The following is a 22570-nucleotide window of genomic DNA, read 5'->3' as shown; positions in this document are numbered from 1 at the left end:
CACAACACATTGTACGATTTCCAAAATGCATGAAGCTCTTACATGGCTGGTAACGCATAATCATCTATATTCACATGTGAACATAGCTACCTTTGAAAACTGGGTAAAAAAGTCAAGTGAATTCAATCCAATGATCACAGACGCCAATGAACCAGACTTCTCAAGTGCACCTTCTACTGTCCAAGAACTCTCAGCTTTTCCCTGTAACTACATTAATCCAAATGTCCAGTTACAATCTCTGTTGCAGAATGTAACAGACAATGTCCCAGTGATATCACTACCACGTGAAACATCACCACCACAAAGCATATTTAAAGAGACTGATCTTGAGGAACACTGTTTTCCACAGTTATACCCATATGGTAAAAATGGCTTCAAACAGACGCGTGATGTACAACTAACAGACTTACAGTACTTCCAATCACGTTTGCTCAATATCAATGATTGCTGGAGAAAAAACATCCCATGGCTCTTCTTTGCCTTGAACTCGTATGAAATCAAGAAATTGTACAGTCAGATATCCATTGTATGTAGAATGCAAAAGCAGAGTAATGTTAGATCACAATCCATAGCACAGCCACTAACAGCAGGCGATCTGCATCATGAAATTGATCAACATGTTGAAAGCACATCATACACTTTTATGAAGAATATACGTGGAACAGCAGCTTACTTCAAGGACCAACTGCTAAACTTGCTAGCAAAAATAAACACTATTGGACCACCAACATGGTTTGTCACTGTGTCTGCTAATGATTTAAACTGGCCAGAATTGTTCATGACCCTGAATCCTGACCTGACCTATGAAGAAGCTAAAGCATTACCACAACAAGACAAATGGAACCTAATGAGATCAGACCCTGTCATGTGTGCGATACACTTTAATAGACGCACTGATGCACTTCTACGCTTCATACTGAAGAGTCCACAACATCCCATTGGTAGAATCAAAGATCACTGGATTCGTGTGGAATTCCAATTAAGAGGTTCTCCACAGTGAAATTTCTGTCACGAAGAAAGAACGACAATGCACATCCGGGACCTCTTCCCGCCTTTGGCTGTGGTCTCGCACCGGAGTTTCTTTTACGATTTTTATATCCGGCACACAGCGCACACAAGGGATACAATTCCGCCCACAAAAGTACGCCGGAAAATCCAATTATACCAGTGAACAAAGGTTTCCAGCCAACTTCCCATAGATTTTAGATATAAACTTCTAGTTTAATAATGATGCACATTTTACTGGAACACAACATGAAATTTTGAGGTAGTCCTTCCAAATGCGCCCCGGCCAGCTTTTTTTAAAAGCTTTCTTGTTCCTCTTGCTATGTGATCTAATTTCATGTGTGGGTGTTATTCATACTATAGAATCAACATGGCCTCATTGTTACACCAAAGGAAAGTTAGAATTTCACAGCCATTGGAGGAATACATATAACCTCATCAAGGGAATGTGTTAACTTGCTCAGTTCCTCTTTATGTCTGTCCCTCATACATTCTAGCTCCCACTTATATCCATCCAACAGATCACTCCACCTCTTTATACACTCCTCCACTTCTTCTGTCTTCTCTTCTGAAACAGTAGACTTTTTGGGTCTCTTCTCTTTGGATTCTTTTTGTGCCAGAATGAGTTGTGTGGGGACTGGATGTTTCTTTTTGCCTCTGTACTCCATTGAGTCCATCAGTGTTGCCTCTGTAACAAGTCTCTGGTCTTCAGGAATTGACAAAGAGCTGTGCTGGGTAGAATTTTGTCCTCTCTGAAAAGAGGGAAGAAAAAGATATTGCAGATCTCATGCCTACATGTATATTTAGAATCTTGTCTAATTGTAGTCCATTAATTATTATGCATAGAAGATTTTGATTAACATCACATATTTGGTAGATTGCTATCTTTTATTCTATGGTAAACGTGGCTAGCATACAGAAAATACACATAACTGCAAAAACCTGGACAAACAGACCATAAAACCTCCCCATGAATTGGTGGCCTTTCCCATTGACCCCTTGACCTGCCATGTCTGAACTTCTTGTTACTGTAGTGTAATAATCCCTTTGCAGTGACACCATCTTCCCATTTACATGTACAGTGACAACATACAACAAACCTTTGCTTTCCATGTCTGGTCTGTGTTATGAAGATGGTCTTCAACATTCTCCAAGTGTGACAGAAGCTCCAGGGACAGGGTGTCAAGACTTTGTGTGAGGTCACAGAGAGATGACCCCTTACTGATGTCCTGACTGGCCTGGGTGTGATGACCACTGGACAACTTTGAATCAAGGACACTTTCCTGTTTTGTGTAAAATGTGTTGTCAGTCACTGTAATGTTGGTTGAATAAAACACTTGTATATGAGGAATGTTGTTATTCAGTGACTTGTCAACCTAATGGTACAGTCAGTGGAAGTATTTGCTTTGACTTGAAACTTTGTAAAACTGGCTTTGCACAAGTGTATAAGGCTGAACTCTCACCATCCACTGCCAGAAGATGTCCTGGTTAGTGGTCCATCTCAGCAGTGCCTCCTGTCTCCTCACCTCCCTATCTAACTCTGACAGGTACTGGAAACAAATCACAAGTTGGTCGATAGATCATCAAACTACAAAGCTCTGCTTACTTACTGAAACACTTTACTATTGTGATCCAAAAATATGACTGAAGGATACACAAGGAAAACCCAATAGAATCATAGCTAATATCTGTCACCGACCACTCCATCCACAGAAACACAAGGACCTGCCAGCCGGTTGTCTGCTTAATGAATGAATGAATGAAGACCTTTATTGTACAATTTTGCCCAACCGGGCTAAGTACAGGTCACAACGTCTCCTACTAGTACTACGGGCGATTGATTACCATAAAACACATGAGAAACATATTGGAATCACAGTCTCTAATTGGCAATAAGGAAACCTTTCTGATATATATCCTCCAAAGCAAACATTAGGAACCCTCTGACTAGGTAAAAAAGGGAAGATACACAAAAGAGATATCTCCTCTTCTATTGGGTGTGTTTCTACTGCGGCCAACTGAACAGGAGCAAAGCCAGCAAGAAATTGTGTACACACAGGCTACTCTTTCCAGTAGCTAGTGGACGTGACTAATTAATAAGTGAGATATTGAATTGCTAATGAGGTACCTTGTCCACATGATTGACATGTCTGAGTAGATACACGTCTCTGGGGCTGAGGTGAGTCCTGCCTGGCACGAGGCTCTGTCCTGAGGTGTACATGTGGATCTGGAATAACATGGATGCCATCATGGTTATCTTAGTTAACATTCAGCCAAAATAACCCATAAGAGGGTAAAGGCAAAGCGATCAAACTTCAGGCTAAGGAAAAAGAATGATACTTTTCTATTATCTAGTAGCAATAGTACAATGTAGCTTTTCCTACGCTCACATATTTTGCCAAGCACACTGAGCCACTCCTTCTCTTCCCTACGCTTTCCTTAATGAAAATACTGCTAATAGCTACTTGTAATCAGGTACAGTTACATTTTATTGTCAATGGTGACCACTTTAAGAGCTTTCTCAAACATATAACATCAACTTTCATAATTCCACCAGGTGTCCTGATACTGCCACATGAGAAAAAGTACATGAATAAAATGTGATTTACATGTAAAAGAGATGTACCAAATTGCAGTGTCAGTAATCCTGAGGTATATATACTTCAGATATTCAGGTGTTGAAGACAATCTTGAGAAGGCACCTATATATATAACATTGTTTCTATGATGTTAGGATATCATGGCACCTGGTGCAATCATGAGAATTGATGTTATAGCTGAGATCTTGGTAAAATCCCACCTTGTTAGTCAGCACAGTTTTCTCCAGACTTGCAGCATGAAGACTTCTCAGAGCCAGGCGGAGTTTTCCCAGCAGCCACACTGTGACCCTGTCTGGCTCCGGCAGTCTGCACAGGTCAGTCTTACTGTGTGCAGACTTCTCTAGGGGTGTTGACTGGCCTCTCACAACCTGAAGAAAACAATACAATACAACATACACATGTGTTGGCCAGTTACACTGAGTACTAGGGATGCCACTACAAAACAGTTTTTCTTGTCGGACTGGTAAAAAAAAAATGGACCTGAAAAAAAATCAGTGTACCGGATTTTGGGCCAAGTAAAAAAAATCACCAGATTACGTCAGTGTAAATCATATTTACATTCAAAAGTCACTCAAATCATGTAAAACATGATACAATCCTTGGAAATAAGTGGTTCAACTAGTTTTTCTATCTAGCTGTACTTGTATTGAATTGTTCTGCCAGTTCATTCTAGTGACAATGAAGAAGAGTGATGGCTATCACTCGAAACATCAGGAAGTAATCCAGTTGTAGAGATTGAATTGTATTAGAATATTGTTTTACCTGGATGTCTAACCTTCATTAACATATCAATTATTGTTCATCAAAACCCATCCATTTTTTTTCTGACAACCTGCACCTGTACTGTGATCTTTAACTTTTCTAAATGCTTGAGCAACAAAGTAATACATACTGCTACATATCTTTACCTTGTGTACATAGTCTGTGTTCTCTGCCAGAAGATGGGTGGGAGGTTGGGATAGTCGGTGGATGGTGTCTGTGGCTGCAGTTAGCCAGCCAAACGCTAGGAGGAGCTCCCTGCTGCCGTGCTCCATGGAGGAGGGAAGAGCCAGGAACTCTGGGGACCGGTAACCATGCAGGTACAGGTGCGTCTTCACTGATGTCACTACAGCATCTGAGGAGAAGAAAAAACACAAGTACTGTAAGTGGGGTTGTATAGTGTAAGGTGTTTGGCCAGGGCTCTAGCCAGCTCCACATTTTTTTCCGTCAGCCAATTCCCATTGTCGCGAAAACACTATTCCAGGAGTTAGAGAGACTGAACTGAGACCTTGAAAAACGGGTTTTAATGAGATTATCGTATGCAAAAGGGCACCGACACACATTGTCAACAATCATAACAATAGCAAAACAAACAGTGTGTGGCTTTTACGGTCGTGGACGGCATTCCCAAGCAGCCTGTAGCTTCCACCAATTAAGGTGCTTTTATCAGATTTATGTCCGTCAAAGTTGACGGATTAGTTTTAAATTTTTCTGTCACACGCAGCAAATTTCCGTCAATTGACGGAAAAACGGACGCTGGCTAGAGCCCTTTGTTTGGCCCAGAACTCAAGAGGTCCAGGGTTCAAATCCATTGATATGACAACGATATTGTGCCCTTGGGAAAGACACTCTATATGACTTCCGGGTGAAAATGAGTACCTAGCTTCTGTTTGAGCAATCCCTTAGTTAGAGCCATCCACTGTTATCAAACAGGCTTGCAGCGTAATTCGAACACACTTTCCGTGCACCAAGTCACTACTTTATTTGTTATTTGTTCAAGGACACCAAATCTTTTCAAAATTTAGCACATTTTGCATTGAAATTTTCGTTCTTTTGGGTGGGTATGTCTATAAAATACAAAATGTTATAATCTGCTGGTCGAATTGCCGTCCAGCCTTAAGGCAATCAGACCCACAGTCGGGCTGGTACCTCGGCTGATACAGAATACACGGTGTTGTATTCTATGTATTTATTGCATCAGAGATTGTATATTATATACAAACCATCTGTAAGTTGTCTGTCTGTAGACGTGGCCTCTTCACATGTTCCTGGATAATGTAGCAGCTGGTATAACAGGAACCATAGTGGTCTGGTCTGGGAATGATAACAAGAATGGTGAGAATAATGATGATATAATCATATAACCTTCTTGCGCTATTATAGCCAGTATGTACCCATCTGCGTAAAAAAATAAAGACCTGTAAAAAAATAATGTTACACTTGGTTGAACACCGTCTTGAAGACAGGACGTTTATTTTACATCCCTCTCGAAAGATGGTGTAGCCACAACTTGGATAACCTTCCCCAAATTCGATCTTGGGTCTTCTTCTTCTTCGGGTCTTCCTAAACTGTGAAACCTTTACCAATTGAGCTACAGGGACATGCATCAAGAAAAGCTGTATTAACTCACTTACAGTATGATATGATGAATTGATAATAATGAGATTGAATACTTTGTAACTTGCCATGTTGGGTAATTCACATGCATAATGATTATGCATTGACCAATGCTGGTCGGAGTATCAGAATAATTAATTAGTCAATTTAGCATAATAAATTGGTCAGTCTACTTGGTTTGAACAAGGTCCTTGGTTTGATCAAAGAGCGTTCATCAAATCACCCTAGTTCATGGAGAAATTGTCTTCATCGTCCATACATCATGAAGACTCTGTGTATTACAAGGTAAACAATTCAATACTTTCTTTCCAGCAGATACTAGTAATTTAGTACAAATGACATTAGACTAGTACAGCTGGCATGCATAGACCACAATTTCACACAAATTACAAATTATTCGACACAAACAAGATTATCAACGACGACATAGGTTTGGCTTCGTTTACATATTCTTACCACTTCTGGTCGGTCGAACTTGGCTTGACGGAAAGTTTCGGCGGACACATGGACCTTCTCACTGAGCGTGGCCGTCAGAAACTGTACTAGGCTTTGGATACATTCCTTTATCTGCGTCATTTCGGCACCAGGACAACTTGTCACCAGAACAACTCGGCCCCTAGTCTATCAGGAAAAATCAGGACCTTAGATTGTCGTTATTGTCCTTCGCAGACGCAAACGATACTATGTTTTGGACCTCTCAGCTCCTTTCGCAAAGTTGATTTTGGCGGCCATGTTTGAAAACATCTCATTCATTCGCTGTGGGGTTACGACCCCGTGCTGAAGTGCCACCTGGCGGAATATTGTTGACATGCATGCAATAGCGTTCAGCCACCTGTTAGACTTAGAAGAGTAGTGAGTGTGTAAGTGAGCGAGTGTGTAAGTGAGCGCGAGTGAGTGAGTGAGTGAGTGAGTGAGTGAGTGAGTGAGTGAGTGAGTGAGTATCTGTATCTATATAGCCGGTATAATCGCCGTTAGGCGTGAGTAAATGAGTGAGTGAGTGAGTGAGTGAATGAGTGAGTGAGTGAGTGAGTGAGTGAGTGAGTGAGTGAGTGAGTGAGTGAGTGAGTGAGTGAGTGAGTGAGTGAGTGAGTGAGTGAGTGAGTGAGTGAGTGAGTGAGTGAGTGAGTGAGTATCTGTATCTGTATCTATATAGCCGGTATAATCGCCGTTCGGCGTGAGTAAATCAGTGAGTGAGTGAGTGAGTGAGTGAGTGAGTGAGTGAGTGAGTGAGTGAGTGAGTGAGTGAGTGAGTGAGTGAGTGAGTGAGTATCTGTATCTGTATCTATATAGCCGGTATAATCGCCGTTCGGCGTGAGTAAATCAGTGAGTGAGTGAGTGAGTGAGTGAGTGAGTATCTGTATCTATATAGCGGGTATAATCGCCGTTAGGCGTGAGTAAATGAGTGAGTGAGTGAGTGATTGAGTGAGTGAATGAGTGAGTGAGTGAGTGAGTGAGTGAGTGAGTGAGTGAGTGAGTGAGTGAGTGAGTATCTGTATCTGTATCTATATAGCCGGTATAATCGCCGTTCGGCGTGAGTAAATGAGTGAGTGAGTGAGTGAGTGAATGAGTGAGTGAGTGAGTGAGTGAGTGAGTGAGTGAGTGAGTGAGTGAGTGAGTGAGTGAGTGAGTGAGTGAGTGAGTATCTGTATCTGTATCTATATAGCCGGTATAATCGCCGTTCGGCGTGAGTAAATGAGTGAGTGAGTGAGTGAGTGGGTGAGTGAGTGAGTGAGTGAGTGAGTGAGTGAGTATCTGTATCTGTATCTATATAGCCGGTATAATCGCCGTTCGGCGTGAGTAAATGAGTGAGTGAGCGAGTGAGTGAGTGTGTGAGTGAGTGAGTGAGGCAAACTTCCCATCATTTAAGCCGTGTTGAATATCAGCAAATACGAAGCCGCTCCAGAAGTTTGCGAAGGAGGCAATTATTAATATTGTTCACCCCTGCCCTTTAATCTATTAACATCATGACTCCTAGATGCACACAATTTCCACCCAATCTCTTTCAGTTTTCTTTTATTCATCTTTTTGTTTTGGCAACCAATTGATTGCAAAGTCTCAATTGACATATGGTTTATACGTGTCCAAACCAGCGCTTCCACTGAGCGTCATATCGCTACGTTTCCTCTTGGTATGCGTAAGCAATTGATTTCAAACCGGAAAAGACTTGAGCAACCTTGACACCTTTCGAACTACGTGTCCAAACCAACGTATCCGCGCTCCATATGTGCCAAAACACACCGTCCGAGACAGACTGATCGACTCAGTAACACTTCCGTCAGCATGTTGTTGTCGCCATCTTCATATCCGGATCACATGCAATCTAATACAACCACCTCTGAGCTACCATCACATCCTGATAGATGTTTCCTCGTCGTATGCCAAGTTTCATGGTCGTAGCGGATGCACTCGAGGACACTAGTAATGCTTAGGTCAGCTAGCTTTCAAGATTTCAAAACTGGGACCAGGCCGGGCAGTATGTGGGAACGAAAAGTACATGTATTATATCTCTGTTCGATAGACAAATTCAACTACATTAATTCTGGGAGGCAATAACCCTCACTGTATACAAGTAGCCAAACATATCCACGAATGCTTATACCGTAGAAACAATAGTGTAAATGACATGCTAGATCAAATATGTTGACTTATTCATACCTATAGATATCCATATATGTCTGTTTAGTTGTAACGTTACTGTAAGTAGATGTTATACATGTAGACCTTACGAAAGTCGCTGTACTTTTGTCGTGTCAATAAAGATTTCATGTTTATAGCGTTAGAAGAGAACAAAACATGTAAAACGTTAAGATAATCAGTGATGAGCACAGGTTGGGCATGTGTTTTTTCTTAAAATACAAAACTGTATTTTTGTTTCGGCCAACAGTCCGACCGGGCCCCGGTTTGGAAAAGCATAGGGCCTGAGTCACATTGTCAAACCGGGGCCCGGCAGCAATTTCCGCAACGAAAAGTATGATATAAAAGACACTAAACTACACAAGACGTAAAAAGAATAGTCGTGGGCATTATCTGTGTACATTTGTACATATGCATTTCTATTTTTCGTTTCCACAAACAGCCCGGCCGGGCCCCGGTTTGGAATTGTGACGTTAGCCTAAAGCAGGTATCTCATTGGTCAGCGCCTAATGGCGACAAATCATTGCTACAACTTTGTGAGTTCTTAGACAAGTTTCCCTTGCGGTCAAACTTATCAACCTCTTTGCACTGACTTGCAACGCACAGCTAAAATACTTTAGTTCTTAAAGCAAAATGACTGCGCCAGAAATATCACATCTTCAGATTCGGCGCTGCAAATCAAATACAAGATGACTTCATTGCAAATCTCAATGTTGCAACTGAAGTAGAAACCAATGTGCAATGATTAAATCAATGAGGATGGTATCCAGGCTAGGAAAAGGGGAGCATTGAAAAATTTTGATTAATGGAAGGCATTCTATATTTCTTTTTTATCTATCCAATGAACATGAGATCCATCAAAAAGAGATTTGCAGTGATCGCGCTTGTTGGCGACTAGTTCGCGCCCATTTGCGAAATTATACAAATCCCAATTTTAATAAAAAAAATCTTTAAAAAAATCATAATTTCAGGTAACCAATTGACGTCTGTTAGCGGATGTCTTTCGCAAAAAGTCGCGGTCCAGGCTCCACAGGTCGCTGGAAAAATAGTAAAAATTGTCCAAACAGGACAGAAAACACGCCAAAGGAGTAACGCTGTGTCACCGCCGGTAACCTATATTCGGTTTGTTGAAAAGCAGGATATTTTCAGATATCACTTCGACGGATGGTAGTTTTGAACCGCAATATCTCGAAGATAATGCAACTTGAAACCACCGTCTGTCGACTTGATATTCCTAAATATCCTGCCTTTTTCAGACAACGGAGATAGGTTACCTAGCGAATAAAGGTGATCTAGCGTTACAGCTTGCGACCGGCCAACACTCCTAGGCCTACTAGGCTTTATTCCTAACTTAGCCATAGTCCCCTTATTCGGCCAGGCGGGAGTCTGGTAGAGACTAGGGATATACCAGCTTACGATATTGATGCCCTGCTAGCTAAGATAGTACATAAGCATGATTATATTTTTTTCCAAAAATGTTACATGCAGGTGAATCTTATATTTCTAAATTCTACACATATGATGCCACTTCTTCAATTCATGGCGCTACTTGATGCTGAAATGAACTCTGATATCTCCTCTCGACCTTCCAGCATCCAATTTCCCGGCCACTTCTCGCCTCTAATAGTGTCATCACACCGCATACTTCATGTGTGCCGCTCAATGCAATCTGGCACGGGATTTAGGGTCACTGAACTCGAGGGTATTGAACCCTGTTGTTTTGAATGACATCAATATTTTATGCGTTTTAACCAAACTATATCATACAACACATCTCAACATATATTTGCAACATCAGCAAGATATAATAAGAAGCCAAACCTACGTGAATAGAGTAGACCCCATGTTTAGATTAATGTGAGGGTGAGTCAAAAGGCAATGCCAGGCTCATTTTTTTTTCATCGAATGAGTTGAAATTTGAGTTGTCAACGTCTATTTGAAACCTTTCTAATTTTCATTGTCCTAGACATTGTATTGACTTTTTGGTGTCAGATGGTTTTCGATGTAAGACCTGCAGATTATGGGCTCCTAGCGGCTTGCTTTGGAACTGCAGGGGTATTTTTGTAAATGTTTTTCAAGGGGGATTACTGACTAGAAGTGCAGCGAATCTCCATGGTATTCGGTGTGCAGGTAGCCTACACGGAGATACACAAAACGAGGTCCAGATTATGCAAAGTACGACTTAATCTGCATAAATAAAGAGAAAAATAGGTAATTTTAATGTTTTCCATAATTTCTAATCGTAACGACTTTTCTACATGTTACGTTGGAATCCATGGCAGTTGAAAAAGTAAAAAAATTCCTACTGTGCAAATAAGATTGTAATCTGCATAATTAATTCGAAAGTTGTGTGGAAATTACCTATTTGTATTATGTGCAAGCTAATCAGAGGCTCACACCAAGATGCATAGATGATGTAGATGTGCAAGTAATTTGCATGATTTATGATAAATGGTGAACACGGCCAAAGAAAGTGACTTCAATATCGTATATGTAGTTTTGCTTGAGAAGACTATCCAAAATAAAGAAATAGATGACAATTATAGCCTCGTTTGCATAATGAATGAAAAAAAATGAAACAATAATAAAACAACAGAGGCTCCATTTGATGGAGGTATGATATCTAAAAAAATCGCAAAGTTGCCGCAATAATCTGTCGACAACAGGCGTGGCCCAATAAGATACCATTTTTTCGACGGACTCTAACTGCACTTGGGGCCCGGGCACCGGTGCGGCACTGCGGGGTTCGTTCACTGCGGCATATTCATTGTTTTGTTATTTTCGTGGTTTTAATAATTTAGATATTGCATAATACGTAAAAGTATGACTGACAAGACAACAAAATACACAAACGGGAAAAAAAATCGTTCTATATCTCTGAAATTCGTTGAGTCATTTACGAACCCCGCAGTGCCAAACCGGTGCCCCAAGTGCAATGAGTGCAACGAGTGCCCCAAGTGCAACGACTCATTGTTCATAGATTGACGCATCGTTCCTGGAACGGTTATCTTTGTGTCAACAACGCCCGTAATGTTCATATATGTTGTCTATTTAAGCTGACGTGACTGTTAATCCGCCTTCTGTTGCCACAGCTGTTAGTGAAGGCTGCATCACACAGGGCGTCTATTTTTAGCTCAGCATCAAGTAGCCAATGAGAAACAAGCAAATTGAAAACGCTTCTACGCATGTCATAACGTTGCAAGAGTTGTAACTTTGTCTGACCTTTGCCTCTTCCCTCATATAACCTCGAGGAAAAGCGACCTGCAGGCCGATTTGAGCTTCATGCATGAATTTATAAACAAAGGTTCAAACAAAACGTTACTTCGAGTAAAAAGTGATTGAGCAGTTTCAAATTGTCAACCTTACAAACTGCTCTTGTATCGAAAAAAATTAAAACGCAATATTTTCTTTATCCTGACCTCTAACGTTACCAAATGATAAGTAATCCATGTTGATTCAACTATATGGATGACATCTTCCGTGCGCCCCAAAACTGATACGAGCGTGCGAATAAAAAAGTTGCCTTTATCATGAAATCTAACTGATCAGGAAGGTTGAACAATTGGTTAAACACACAGAGTATGGTATACAGAGCAATTGATTCTTCATTTATGTTCTTTCATATCTTTTTCTTTTTAAGTCGTTTACTGATATATTTTTTTTTAAATTTACCACTCATTTTGCAGCTGCTTTGTACAATTTACAGCAATCGGTCGAATTTTTTTGGAGGGAGGGGGGCATGGATAAACGGGCGAAACCAGAAGTCCGTATGTTATCCATATCATTGAATCAACATTTCCTGCGACAAAAAAGAATAGTCAGAAGGAAGAAAAAAACTGCTTCAAAAACACTATATCGTCACTCATTCATGAAATACAAACATGTAGGGTGGGGTAAAGCACACGGAAATGTGTATTGGTCGTGTCACCTTTGAAAAGGGAACAATGGCGTGTTATTTTTAAGATATGGTTTGTTGCTCCCCTGGACTGACATTGTTTTCATCAGAAGTGTCAATATTACCATCTGTGTGAGAACTCAGTTTAAATACACCTGTAATGGGTGGGGTGGGCGTGTGTTTAGTATCGAGAATGTTTTTGAGTTTATGTGAGGTTTGTGTCGTCCGAACTTCGCTTATTTTGTGACAAAGTGCATCGGCCACAGTCACCCTAATTCACCTTTTTTCCCGCGGGGCAACCTATATCCGTTGTATTTAACAACAGGGCATATAGGGAAATCAAGTCGACGGATGGTGGTTTTCAAAATGTTCAAAATATTGCAATTTGAAAACCGCCGCCCGTCGACTTGATATCCGTAGGTACCCCTTTTGTCAAAATCATCGGATATAGGTTACCCAGCTGATAAAGTGCTACATTTAAGATGCGAAGAATTAAACAAATAGCTGAAATTCGCAATGACCTGTTAACGTGTAATTAGACGCGAATTCCAGAAAGAGAGAAAAAAAGACTAAAACGATTATATGGAAAGGATTGGGGGCAATTAATTATAAAAACGACCGATCGTGCAGACGTTGCTCTCCGAAGACTCTGACCACCCCGCTACAAAAGCTCATTCAGAAAGATCAGAGATGATTTCCGCTCAAATCTTCCAGTGTCATCAGAAATTAGACCCAAAGCTGGTCTTTCACTTTGGTGATGACGCACACGGATGATCCGTTACCATGGCAACAAATTCATTAAACAGGATGTACCTGGTGGTAATAAGATCAGTGAGCCGTGCTTTTGTGGTGGGTCAGGGCCCCTGGGGCAGGGAGAGGCGACATTGCAGACCCCTGGGGGTTGGGGTAAGGAGAAAAAAGAACCTTTAGATGCTGACTAAGCTTTGTCAGGATTCTGTGGGGTTGAATCTGACCCACACGGCAAACGTTCACTCCTGGCAGCCCGGCATATGTTGAGACAGGGTTGTAACATATAATATCTTTTGTGTTTATGCGAGAATTATGACACCGGTGAAACAGTGAAAAAACGTCTTGTTTCTCTTGTCTAGTTTTCTTTGAACAGTGCCGGTCGCGGTTTCCTGGGTGAATGACCGAGAAAAGATGACGTAATGAAGCGAGTATTTCATGATTTCGCTGAATGAACCGAGCCTGTCCCACAAGTGACCTCTACAAACAAAATGGCCGCGAACGGAATGTCACATCCCGAATCAGATATACAAGATAACTTTATTGCAAATCACAGTGTTACCACTAAATCAAAAACGAATGTAAACGATAAAGATCGAACAGAGATTAATTTGCAGTGTGATTGCACATGTTTGCGACTAGTTCACGTCTAGTTCAAAACAAAATCAATCTGCGCCTGTCGCCAAATGTTGTTCTCAAGCAGTAGCCAATACACCAGTGAAAGATGAGTTTAAAATTTGCCGAAGTGACACAGTTGGCTTTTCAGATATCAGTACATGGTCAAAACGATACACAGTCATTTCCAGACATTGCTATCTGTTCTTTGGATGTGTATCAATTAAACCACAGCGTTTATTGAAATGTATTACATTTTGTTTTAGATAACGTATAACGTATATACCGCGATAAGGTGTGGCGGTTTGCGAACAGCACTGTGGCCTTGTAGTTCAAACTTAATCCGCTAGGTGGTGCTGCAAAGAGGTGAGCGAAGGCAAGACAGACATCCTTGATTTTATCAACAGGTGGTTTATTTCATTCTAACGGCAGGATCATCTATTCAGCATGGTGTATATGGCCATCGTGTACGATGTTCACCGAAAACATTGGTTTAGCAAAAGTAGGAAAGAAAATGAACTAATATTTTATCTTATAGTACAATTTGTGATACTGCCGACTGGTCTGAGGGCAAAATGTCATAGTGTGTTTCTTTTTTTTTTGTCTTGAGCAATTGTTTTAGTACGACGGTTGTACATTTGAGACATTCATGTAATAGACAACAGTTCTTGCACCTGCTAGTCGGGCTATACCGCTCGCCCATCCAGACAATAACAATGTCGCACAGCGCCCCCGGAACGCTCGCCGTGGATAAACCACTTACAAAAGGTGGAGCGAACACAAAGAGTCATACGTACCGCGGCCGTGGATAACAGCACGCCAATATGGCTTAATTTCATGCATTAGCTTTTCGTAGAATTTACCCATTCACCGTCGGAAAACGGGTTATGTCAGGGTTGTATTTTTCTCGGTGAGAGAACCTTTGTGGAAATGAGAGCGGGAAAATAAACACACACATACAGGAGAATGACCTACGGGGCAATCCATATGCGGCAGTGAAGAAGAACCCTTCAAAGCGCGACCGTGCCCTAGGGAACGGCCAGTAATGAAATTTGCGGAGGGGAAACATTCATGGCTTCCGTCTGCGCATGCGCGGGAGGCAAGCCAATTAACTTAGACCCGTACACCTTCCCTCATAAATTATTCAAGCATTTAATAATGCATGGGCCGCACTAGGATGGTACCTAGCTAGTACGTTTCGCCTGGCGTTTCCAATCGGATAAAGGGAGAACGCTAGAGAGGACGGTAGCGCGTCGTGTGGTTGCTGTATTGTTGGATGGTTGCCGCGCCGCCTTTTTTCTGTCCCCATCCCTACTATACGATGAGCCACCTTGCCTGGAACGTTGGACATAAAGAGTCAGGATCGGGAAAGCAAAATCGCGGCGGCCGTGCGACTGAGGAAAGCTAGGAAGCTGGCGGAAATACGCGACAATGCCCGGATCCAGAAAGGGTTTGATAGCCCCACAAAATACCTTTCTGGAAAATATCATCCGCAGATCTAACGGAACACGTAAGTACTTTTTAAAAATATTTTTTTTCATCTATGAATGATAGAAAAAGTACGTTTGTTTAGTTGAGAGCACGTTAGTGGTAGCCACGCTCGTACGTTTTACTGTGTACACGTACCGTAGCTTTGCCGGTCAGCTGGGCGGGAAAAGAGCTTCCATGCCGTCATGCCCCGTTAACTCCACAACGCGCTGTAACAGATTGAACGTTTTGAGGTTCAGAAGGTGGCTAAAAGGGCGCCGGCCACACACACAACTCTCCCTCTTAGTTTACGAGTTGTTTCCAGCGCAGATATATATCTGTCAGTCTAGAGTCTCTACCATCCCCTACTCTAGCCGTTTGTGGATTTGTCGTCCTTGTAGTTTTGATACTAGACTGACCGAGACCTGACCGGGGCAGAAAAAGAGAGAAAAAATAATAATTCGCCATTCCTCGTGACCATACTCTGCGATAACAGGCGGTCAAATATACACAAGGGCATCTCGTATCATTCAATACTAGCCGTTTTTGTGCCATAATATACACAGCCAGACACTCTTGAAAAAAAGCAAGGCAGACTCATCTACAACTGAGTAATATCTATCCCGACCTTTTCTACTGAAGCGCTCCGCATGATTATAAAGACAGTGGACGGATTCACTCTATAACAGCAGAGTCTGTCGGCAGTGATAACGTAAGTCCTGATGTCTACATCAATGCATTGAGGCGAAAGCCTGGATAACGGCCGGCTCTTGTTCATAACGTGAGAGCTGTCCTTGGTGATGGACTGACCTTCTTTGCGAACGAAAGCTTGCTAGTTAAAAATCAAAACACATTTCCGAGAGAGCGGACCACAAAGCAAGGCTCTGATATTGTTGTCTGTGTCTGCTCTACTACCAAGGCTGTTCGACACTAGACTTGAGCTCTGTTTTGTAGCTACAGTAATCTCTCAATTACTGTCGCATCCCTCCAAACGGCTGTACGGAGTACGTGGGATTTCGGTAACGGAGATAGGTATAGTCAAGTGCGGGCGCACTGGCTGTCTGTGGTTTTTAAATTCAATTTCCTGGTACGTTGTTACTGGCACGTTACCGCCAAGACTTGTATACCGTTTAGATAACCCGTGCTTATACCTGAGAAAAAGAGTGAGACTTCTACATACGTGCGTGTGTGAAATACGGATGTAATAGATGATAGTTTACACCCTGGTATTACCCGATCTTGTGGTAATGAGTTGCTGCCGTGTCATCATGGCGACTTCCCGCCCTCTCATTACCATGTTCCCGCTAGTGGGCCCTCAGTAGCGTGACAGGTCAGTCTTCGGTTGTCGAGCCGGGCCACCCAGGGGGTTCAACAACCTGGCTTCTACACAATACCCGAGGAAGATGCGTCACAACATCGTAATTCTGTGGAAAATTCATGCACGGAGGCAGCTGTGGCGCGTAGGCAGGCAACGCCGGCAAATATTGGCGGGCGGCGAACGGCAGACCCCCGTTAACAAAGGTCGAGTGGTAGCGAGCGATGTAGGAGGAAAACGCAGTACTCCGTTACCGTAGTAACAACAGAGAACGTGCAGCTAAACGAAACTGTATACCATCTGTAGTCCCAGATCGTTCGTCTGTTCTAGTAGGGCTATGGGAAACTTGTCGATAAGAATAAGTTGTTGAAAAAGAACACACACACACACAAAAAACAACATAATATGAAAGACTATATGATTGCTCTTTTCGGATCTGCGTCGGCCATTTTATGACTTCTATTATGTAATTTTAGAATAGCTAATTTGTTCTTCAAATCACATGGCTTGTATTGAGTAATATCACTAGATATAAGAGTATGGTTCTTGTTATAAAGGAGAGAGTAATGTAGCACGTTTTCCTATAGCAAGCTACTTACTTCTTCTATGTGGGGATAGTAGTGTATCGCCATATATTCCGTGACAATGCTCTGCAATCGCTTGTATACATGTGTTTCACATACACAATAGCTGTAATCATTTCATAATTTTATTAATGGCCCCCTTTTGACATGCCGGCGACGTCATGCGTAATAATTGCGGACTTGCATTAGGAGTGATTGCGCAATGCCTTTGTGATTCGGCCGCCTCTTATTATGGCTGATCATAGCAAGTCGTGCAAACGTCCGTACCATTGTTTTATAGCGAAGGGCGGCGTTGGCTTGTACGTTAATAGTTCTTACTAAAAGATGCAACAGAAACACCATACAGATTGTTTTCAAAGGCCCACTATGTAACATTAGAATGATAACATAACAAAGTGGACTTTTCTACCGTAGTTTTTTTTTTTGTATAGCAACTTACATCTGCGACGCTGGTGTGTTACGCCGAAGGGCGGTTATACCGGTTATATCGATACAGATACAGATACATCAATACTTTAGAATTGATGTTGCTCATCTGGCTAGTATGGAGTATGCCTGAATGATTAGTGCACCCCGGGTGACCTTTCAGTGTACAGTATGTTGTTGTTTATACATCATGACGGTCCTTTTTAGGTGGTTTCAGAAAGTCAGCGGACCTTGTGCAACTTTATTTTGCACAGTTTACAAACATCAGAAATACAAAAAAAAATGCAAATATGCTTGAAGGTATTAGTGCATGTTCTGTTCTCGAGAGCATTTTCACGTTAATGGGGGCAAAATCGTTCATATTCAAAGTCCCTTTAAACCTCACGACAACATCAAAGAGTGCAGAACAGTCCTACAAGTAAACTATAGCTAGTAGAGATGATACAGTGTCTTTAGCACTGGAAACCTTGATGCTTGTTATATGGAAGAAGGCTTCTTGTGGAATTATGTTTTTCAGTTGATAATGGCGATGAAAGGCTTCTGTGGTCCGCCACATCTTATTCCTCTGGGAGCATGACATTGCATATTTATGCATCGTTTATGTCATCTTGTCGCTTCAGACGACATTCAGAGAAAAGAAAGAGAGAGGAGGGGTCGTTAGGTCACCTTTATCCGCGGGGTAACCTATATCCGTTTTTTTAAACAAGGCATTTTTATGGATATCAAGTCAACACAATTACAATATTTTCAAAATATTGCAGTTTGAAACCACAGTTCGTCAACTTGACATCTCTGAATACCATGTTTTTAAAAACAACGGATATAGGTTACTCCGTGGATAAAGGTGAACTAGCGCTACATGCATGTGTGGACCAGAAAACTAGGAGGTTTTCCTCTAAGTGTTGGTATGAATTCTGTAGCGCGTCGTAATATTCTAAAGGGCACACAATATCCTGATCGTCAAGTTACAGATATGGTCCCCACAGTTTATTTCGCAGCTGGTAAAATTACTTTCTAAGGCAAATGTAATTTCTGGTATAGAAAGTATCAACACTGGGGACAGTGTGGGTGTATTGCAACGGGACTCAATTGAACATAAACGAATTTTACTGTGTTCAGACGGAGGGTAACAGTTGGTTTTGGCAATTAACCCACGCGTGTTTTCACTCATGGCATTTAGTGGAGTCATAATCCCCTAAGTGACCCTCCCATTCTACCGATACAAAAACACACCTTTACATACTTCATGTGTGTGCGCCAATACAGCTGAACAATCTGACTTCTGTCCTTGGAGAGTCTAGAGTCAATGCCAAACCAACTTTACTCAATCAGCAATAGAATCAAGAAGCTCTGTGACGTGTACTTTCTTTTGTAAATTGCGTGTAGTTGCCTGTTCACACGCGTGGATACAAGAGTAATGTTATTTCGACGCAACCTCCTCGTATAGACCTCCCAGAAGGTGAGTTGTGGATAAAATTTGTAGGTGGGTAGTCCCATATATAGCTCTTTTAAGGTCATAGGGGGGCAGCAGGTAGTTATTCACGTTGTCTGAGTACGGTATTGTGACCCGGAGCCCAAACCCTCTCCTTCCACTGCCATTTACCTCCCTAACCATTCTTCGTGGCGTCGCGTGTGACGTAACTGGTAGAGCGTTCGGCTCGGAATCTAGAGGTCCCGAGTTCGATACCCGCCGTGCCCCCGACGTTGTGCTCCTGGGAAAGCCACTTAACACGACCTTCCTCACTTAACACGACCTTCTTCACTTCACACAGGTGTAAAATGGGTACCTGACTTCGGTCGAGGAGATAAAAGGAAATACTACTTTACCTTCTGTCTGTACAGTGTTTGTGACACTGTCAACATACGTTTCTAACTTGAGTGAAGTGCCATATTGTTCTCGTCTGTCCGAAAATTAAATAGAAAAAGAAAAAGAAAACATTTTTACACATAGGTGGAGTGAGGAAAGTCGTGTAAAGTGCCTTTCCCAAGGGCACAGGATCGTTAGCATGACAAGATTTGAACTCAAGACCTCTTGCTTCTAGGGCAAACTCTCTACAGTTACGCCTCCAAAAATTGTTACCGGATTGACGTAAAACGATAATGGAAAGTGTTTAATTTCCGACAGCGCTTTTACGGAAGCTACTTTAGGTCACAATGAGTAAGGATGGCAACTGACGTTCAAAACGTCACGTTTCAAAGAGACACTTAGTCACTATGGCGTCGCTATCTGCTATGGCAACGCGTTTTGGAGATGTTTGTATTGTTATCAATACTAGGTGACGAAAACCCGATCCATTCATTACAGAAAAAATACTCTAGTCAAACCCTTGTCATTTCAAAGGGGTTAAGATGCGAACAAGGATGTTCTATGACGTTATATATAGCACGTCATTGCTGTCCATTTTAGAATAGACCTTTGTTGTTGAATTGAAAGTATTCTTGGTACAGTACATGGTGTGCTATTTTAGGACCTGGGGCAAGTTCGTACATGGTAAATGGGGTATTATTAATGTCAATTTAACAGAAAACGCACATCGCCACATTGGTCACGCAAGGAGTCTGTTATTACCAATTATGTGTATATGCTTTTCTTTTTGTTTATGTATGATAATAATCTGACAAAGAGAATTATGAAGAGAGGAGTGTTGCCACTCCACCATGCACTCATTCTCTAAAGAAAACTGAGTATGACTCATTTTTGCGTTAAAAATGATTAGTCATGATTAAAAAAAAACGACCCAAAGAACAAAATGGCGCATGAAATTGATTGCCCCAACAAATATGTCTGTCACCTACGTCAGAGATATCACCATGGTAACGTAGGGCGTTATTACAAAGGTTTATTTTCTGCATAATGAGTCTCCTGTGTGTCGTGGTGTCGCTTCTCGGTCAGGCACGGTCGTCCGCAAATCAACAGCAATTGTTCGCGGGTAAATTTGGACACAGGGAAAAAGGAAGCTTTCGTTTGAGAGATATATATAGATGCAGAATTTGCTGCGTGAATGAATACGCTTTGCTATATGGATACGTTTTCTAATTTCAATAAAAAATATCCAACTATATGGTTACAGATTGCTCCAGACATACGTGAAATACGTAAGATGTTTTGTACATTCAGAGTAGTATGATATTTGTTCAATTTTGTATTATATATGTATGTATGTCTGTCTATGTGTCGACATTGTATTGTCTGTTGCAATCTGAATAAAAATTCAAATTAGTAGTATGATCAGAAACAGCCACCATAAACAAAAGCGTGGATTTAGCATAATGTATTGAACAAAAGTATCCAACTATATGATAACGAAATACTCAAGTCATAAGCAGAGAAATGTTTTGTATATTCATATGGCCAGAAATAGCCACGAAAAACAATAGTGGCGCTATCATATAACGTTGATCTATGGAAAGAAAATATCCAGCTATATAAGGATTACGGATGACTCAAACTATAAGTAGAGACGAGTTATGTTATTTTGTACATTCAGTGTACTTGTATTATGAATACATACAGCCATTGAACACAATGTTGGAGCTATCACATAACCTATTCAACAAAAATATCCAACTGTGTAATCACGGATGACTTAAGCCATAAGCAGAAACGAGAAAAAAACATTTTGTGTTCATATTTATATGATCAGAGCAATATATAGTTGCTATCACATAACCTATTCAACAAAAATATCCAACTGTATATGGTTAAAGATTACTCAAGTCATGATCAGAGACGAGAAAATATTTTGTACATTCAAAGTAATATAATAAGAAACGACCATGGAAACAATAGTGGAGCTATCATCTAACATATTCAACAAAAATATCCAACTAATATGATTACGTATTGATCAATCCATACGCAGAGACGAGAAAATATTTTGTACATTTAGAGTAATATGATCAAAAACAGCGTAGGAAAACAATAGTGGTGGCTATCATATATCTTATTCAACAAAAATATTCAATTGTACATGTATAATTACGGATGACTTAAGCAATAAGCGGAGACGAAAAATATTTTGTACATTCAGAGTAATATGATCAGAAACAGCGTTGGGAAACAATAGTTGGAGGTATCATGTAACATATTTAACAAAAATATCCAACTATATGATTTCGGATGACACCATATTTTTGTACATTCAGAGTAATATGATCAGTAACAGCAATGAAAAACAATAGTAAAGCTACCATATAATCTATTTAACAAAATATACACATATAGAAATACATGATTACGGATTGATTAAACTGTACGCAGAGACAAGTAAAATGTTTTGTACATTCAGAATTATATGATTAGAGACAAATATGGAAAATAATAGTTATCATATAACCTAGAGACGAGAAAAAACAGACATTCAGAGTGATATGATGAGAGACAACCATGTAAAACAATACCGGAGCTATCATGTAGCCCATAACAGAATACAGTCACGTTTTGTGCCTCCAGACGAACCTATCTACGTCTATATATATCCACAACATCCTGAAACAAACTAGCGGGAGCACATGAGAATAATCAGACGACATGACGGTAATTAAACCATATTTCAGTCGCCATGGTTGCTGTCAGATACATGACGAGGTTTCTAACTAACGTCTTTATGTTAGTCCTATGGTGTCGGTTTTCTGTTTTCAAGTAGTCTGGGCGACGCGTACCAACTGTCATTGGATGGTTCTGAGTGGAATGTCAACTGGGGAGGGGCAGAGTTTTTTTAGTGTTTTTTTCATCGCAGGTTTTGTTTTTGAACTCCTAGCGAACCTAAAAACGTCGCCATTTCTTGTGCAATCACACACAACGTTACAAACACACATAAACACACACACACACACACACACACACACACACACACACACACACACACACACACACACACAAGCCTTACTATACATACACACGCAG

The 22570-nt window shown here is 41.1% G+C and overlaps 2 protein-coding genes across 2 annotated transcripts in view; one reads left to right on the top strand and one right to left on the bottom strand.

Annotated features, from left to right (window-relative positions):
- The window catches only part of LOC118429194 (tubulin epsilon and delta complex protein 1-like), a 9834-nt gene extending 3131 nt beyond the window's left edge, over positions 1 to 6703 (bottom strand). Inside the window, exons 1-8 of the mRNA XM_035839658.1 lie at positions 6438 to 6703; positions 5588 to 5678; positions 4514 to 4719; positions 3806 to 3973; positions 3134 to 3232; positions 2469 to 2555; positions 2106 to 2288; positions 1317 to 1757 (exon numbers count right to left, since the gene is read on the bottom strand). Of these exons, the coding sequence (XP_035695551.1) occupies positions 1404 to 1757; positions 2106 to 2288; positions 2469 to 2555; positions 3134 to 3232; positions 3806 to 3973; positions 4514 to 4719; positions 5588 to 5678; positions 6438 to 6557 (1308 nt within the window). The 5' untranslated portion in view covers positions 6558 to 6703 and the 3' untranslated portion in view covers positions 1317 to 1403. The remainder of the gene's footprint in view (positions 1 to 1316; positions 1758 to 2105; positions 2289 to 2468; positions 2556 to 3133; positions 3233 to 3805; positions 3974 to 4513; positions 4720 to 5587; positions 5679 to 6437) is intronic.
- Positions 6704 to 15050: 8347 nt separating this feature from the next.
- Positions 15051 to 22570, top strand: part of LOC118428981 (potassium voltage-gated channel subfamily H member 1-like) — a 98476-nt gene continuing 90956 nt past the window's right edge. The window contains exon 1 of the mRNA XM_035839314.1: positions 15051 to 15382. Within this exon, the coding sequence (XP_035695207.1) occupies positions 15304 to 15382 (79 nt within the window). The 5' untranslated portion in view covers positions 15051 to 15303. The remainder of the gene's footprint in view (positions 15383 to 22570) is intronic.

The sequence above is a fragment of the Branchiostoma floridae genome, chromosome 1 (assembly GCF_000003815.2).
Source record: "Branchiostoma floridae strain S238N-H82 chromosome 1, Bfl_VNyyK, whole genome shotgun sequence".
Taxonomy (NCBI): Eukaryota; Metazoa; Chordata; class Leptocardii; order Amphioxiformes; family Branchiostomatidae; genus Branchiostoma; species Branchiostoma floridae.
This window is presented reverse-complemented; position numbering and strand designations above follow the sequence as displayed.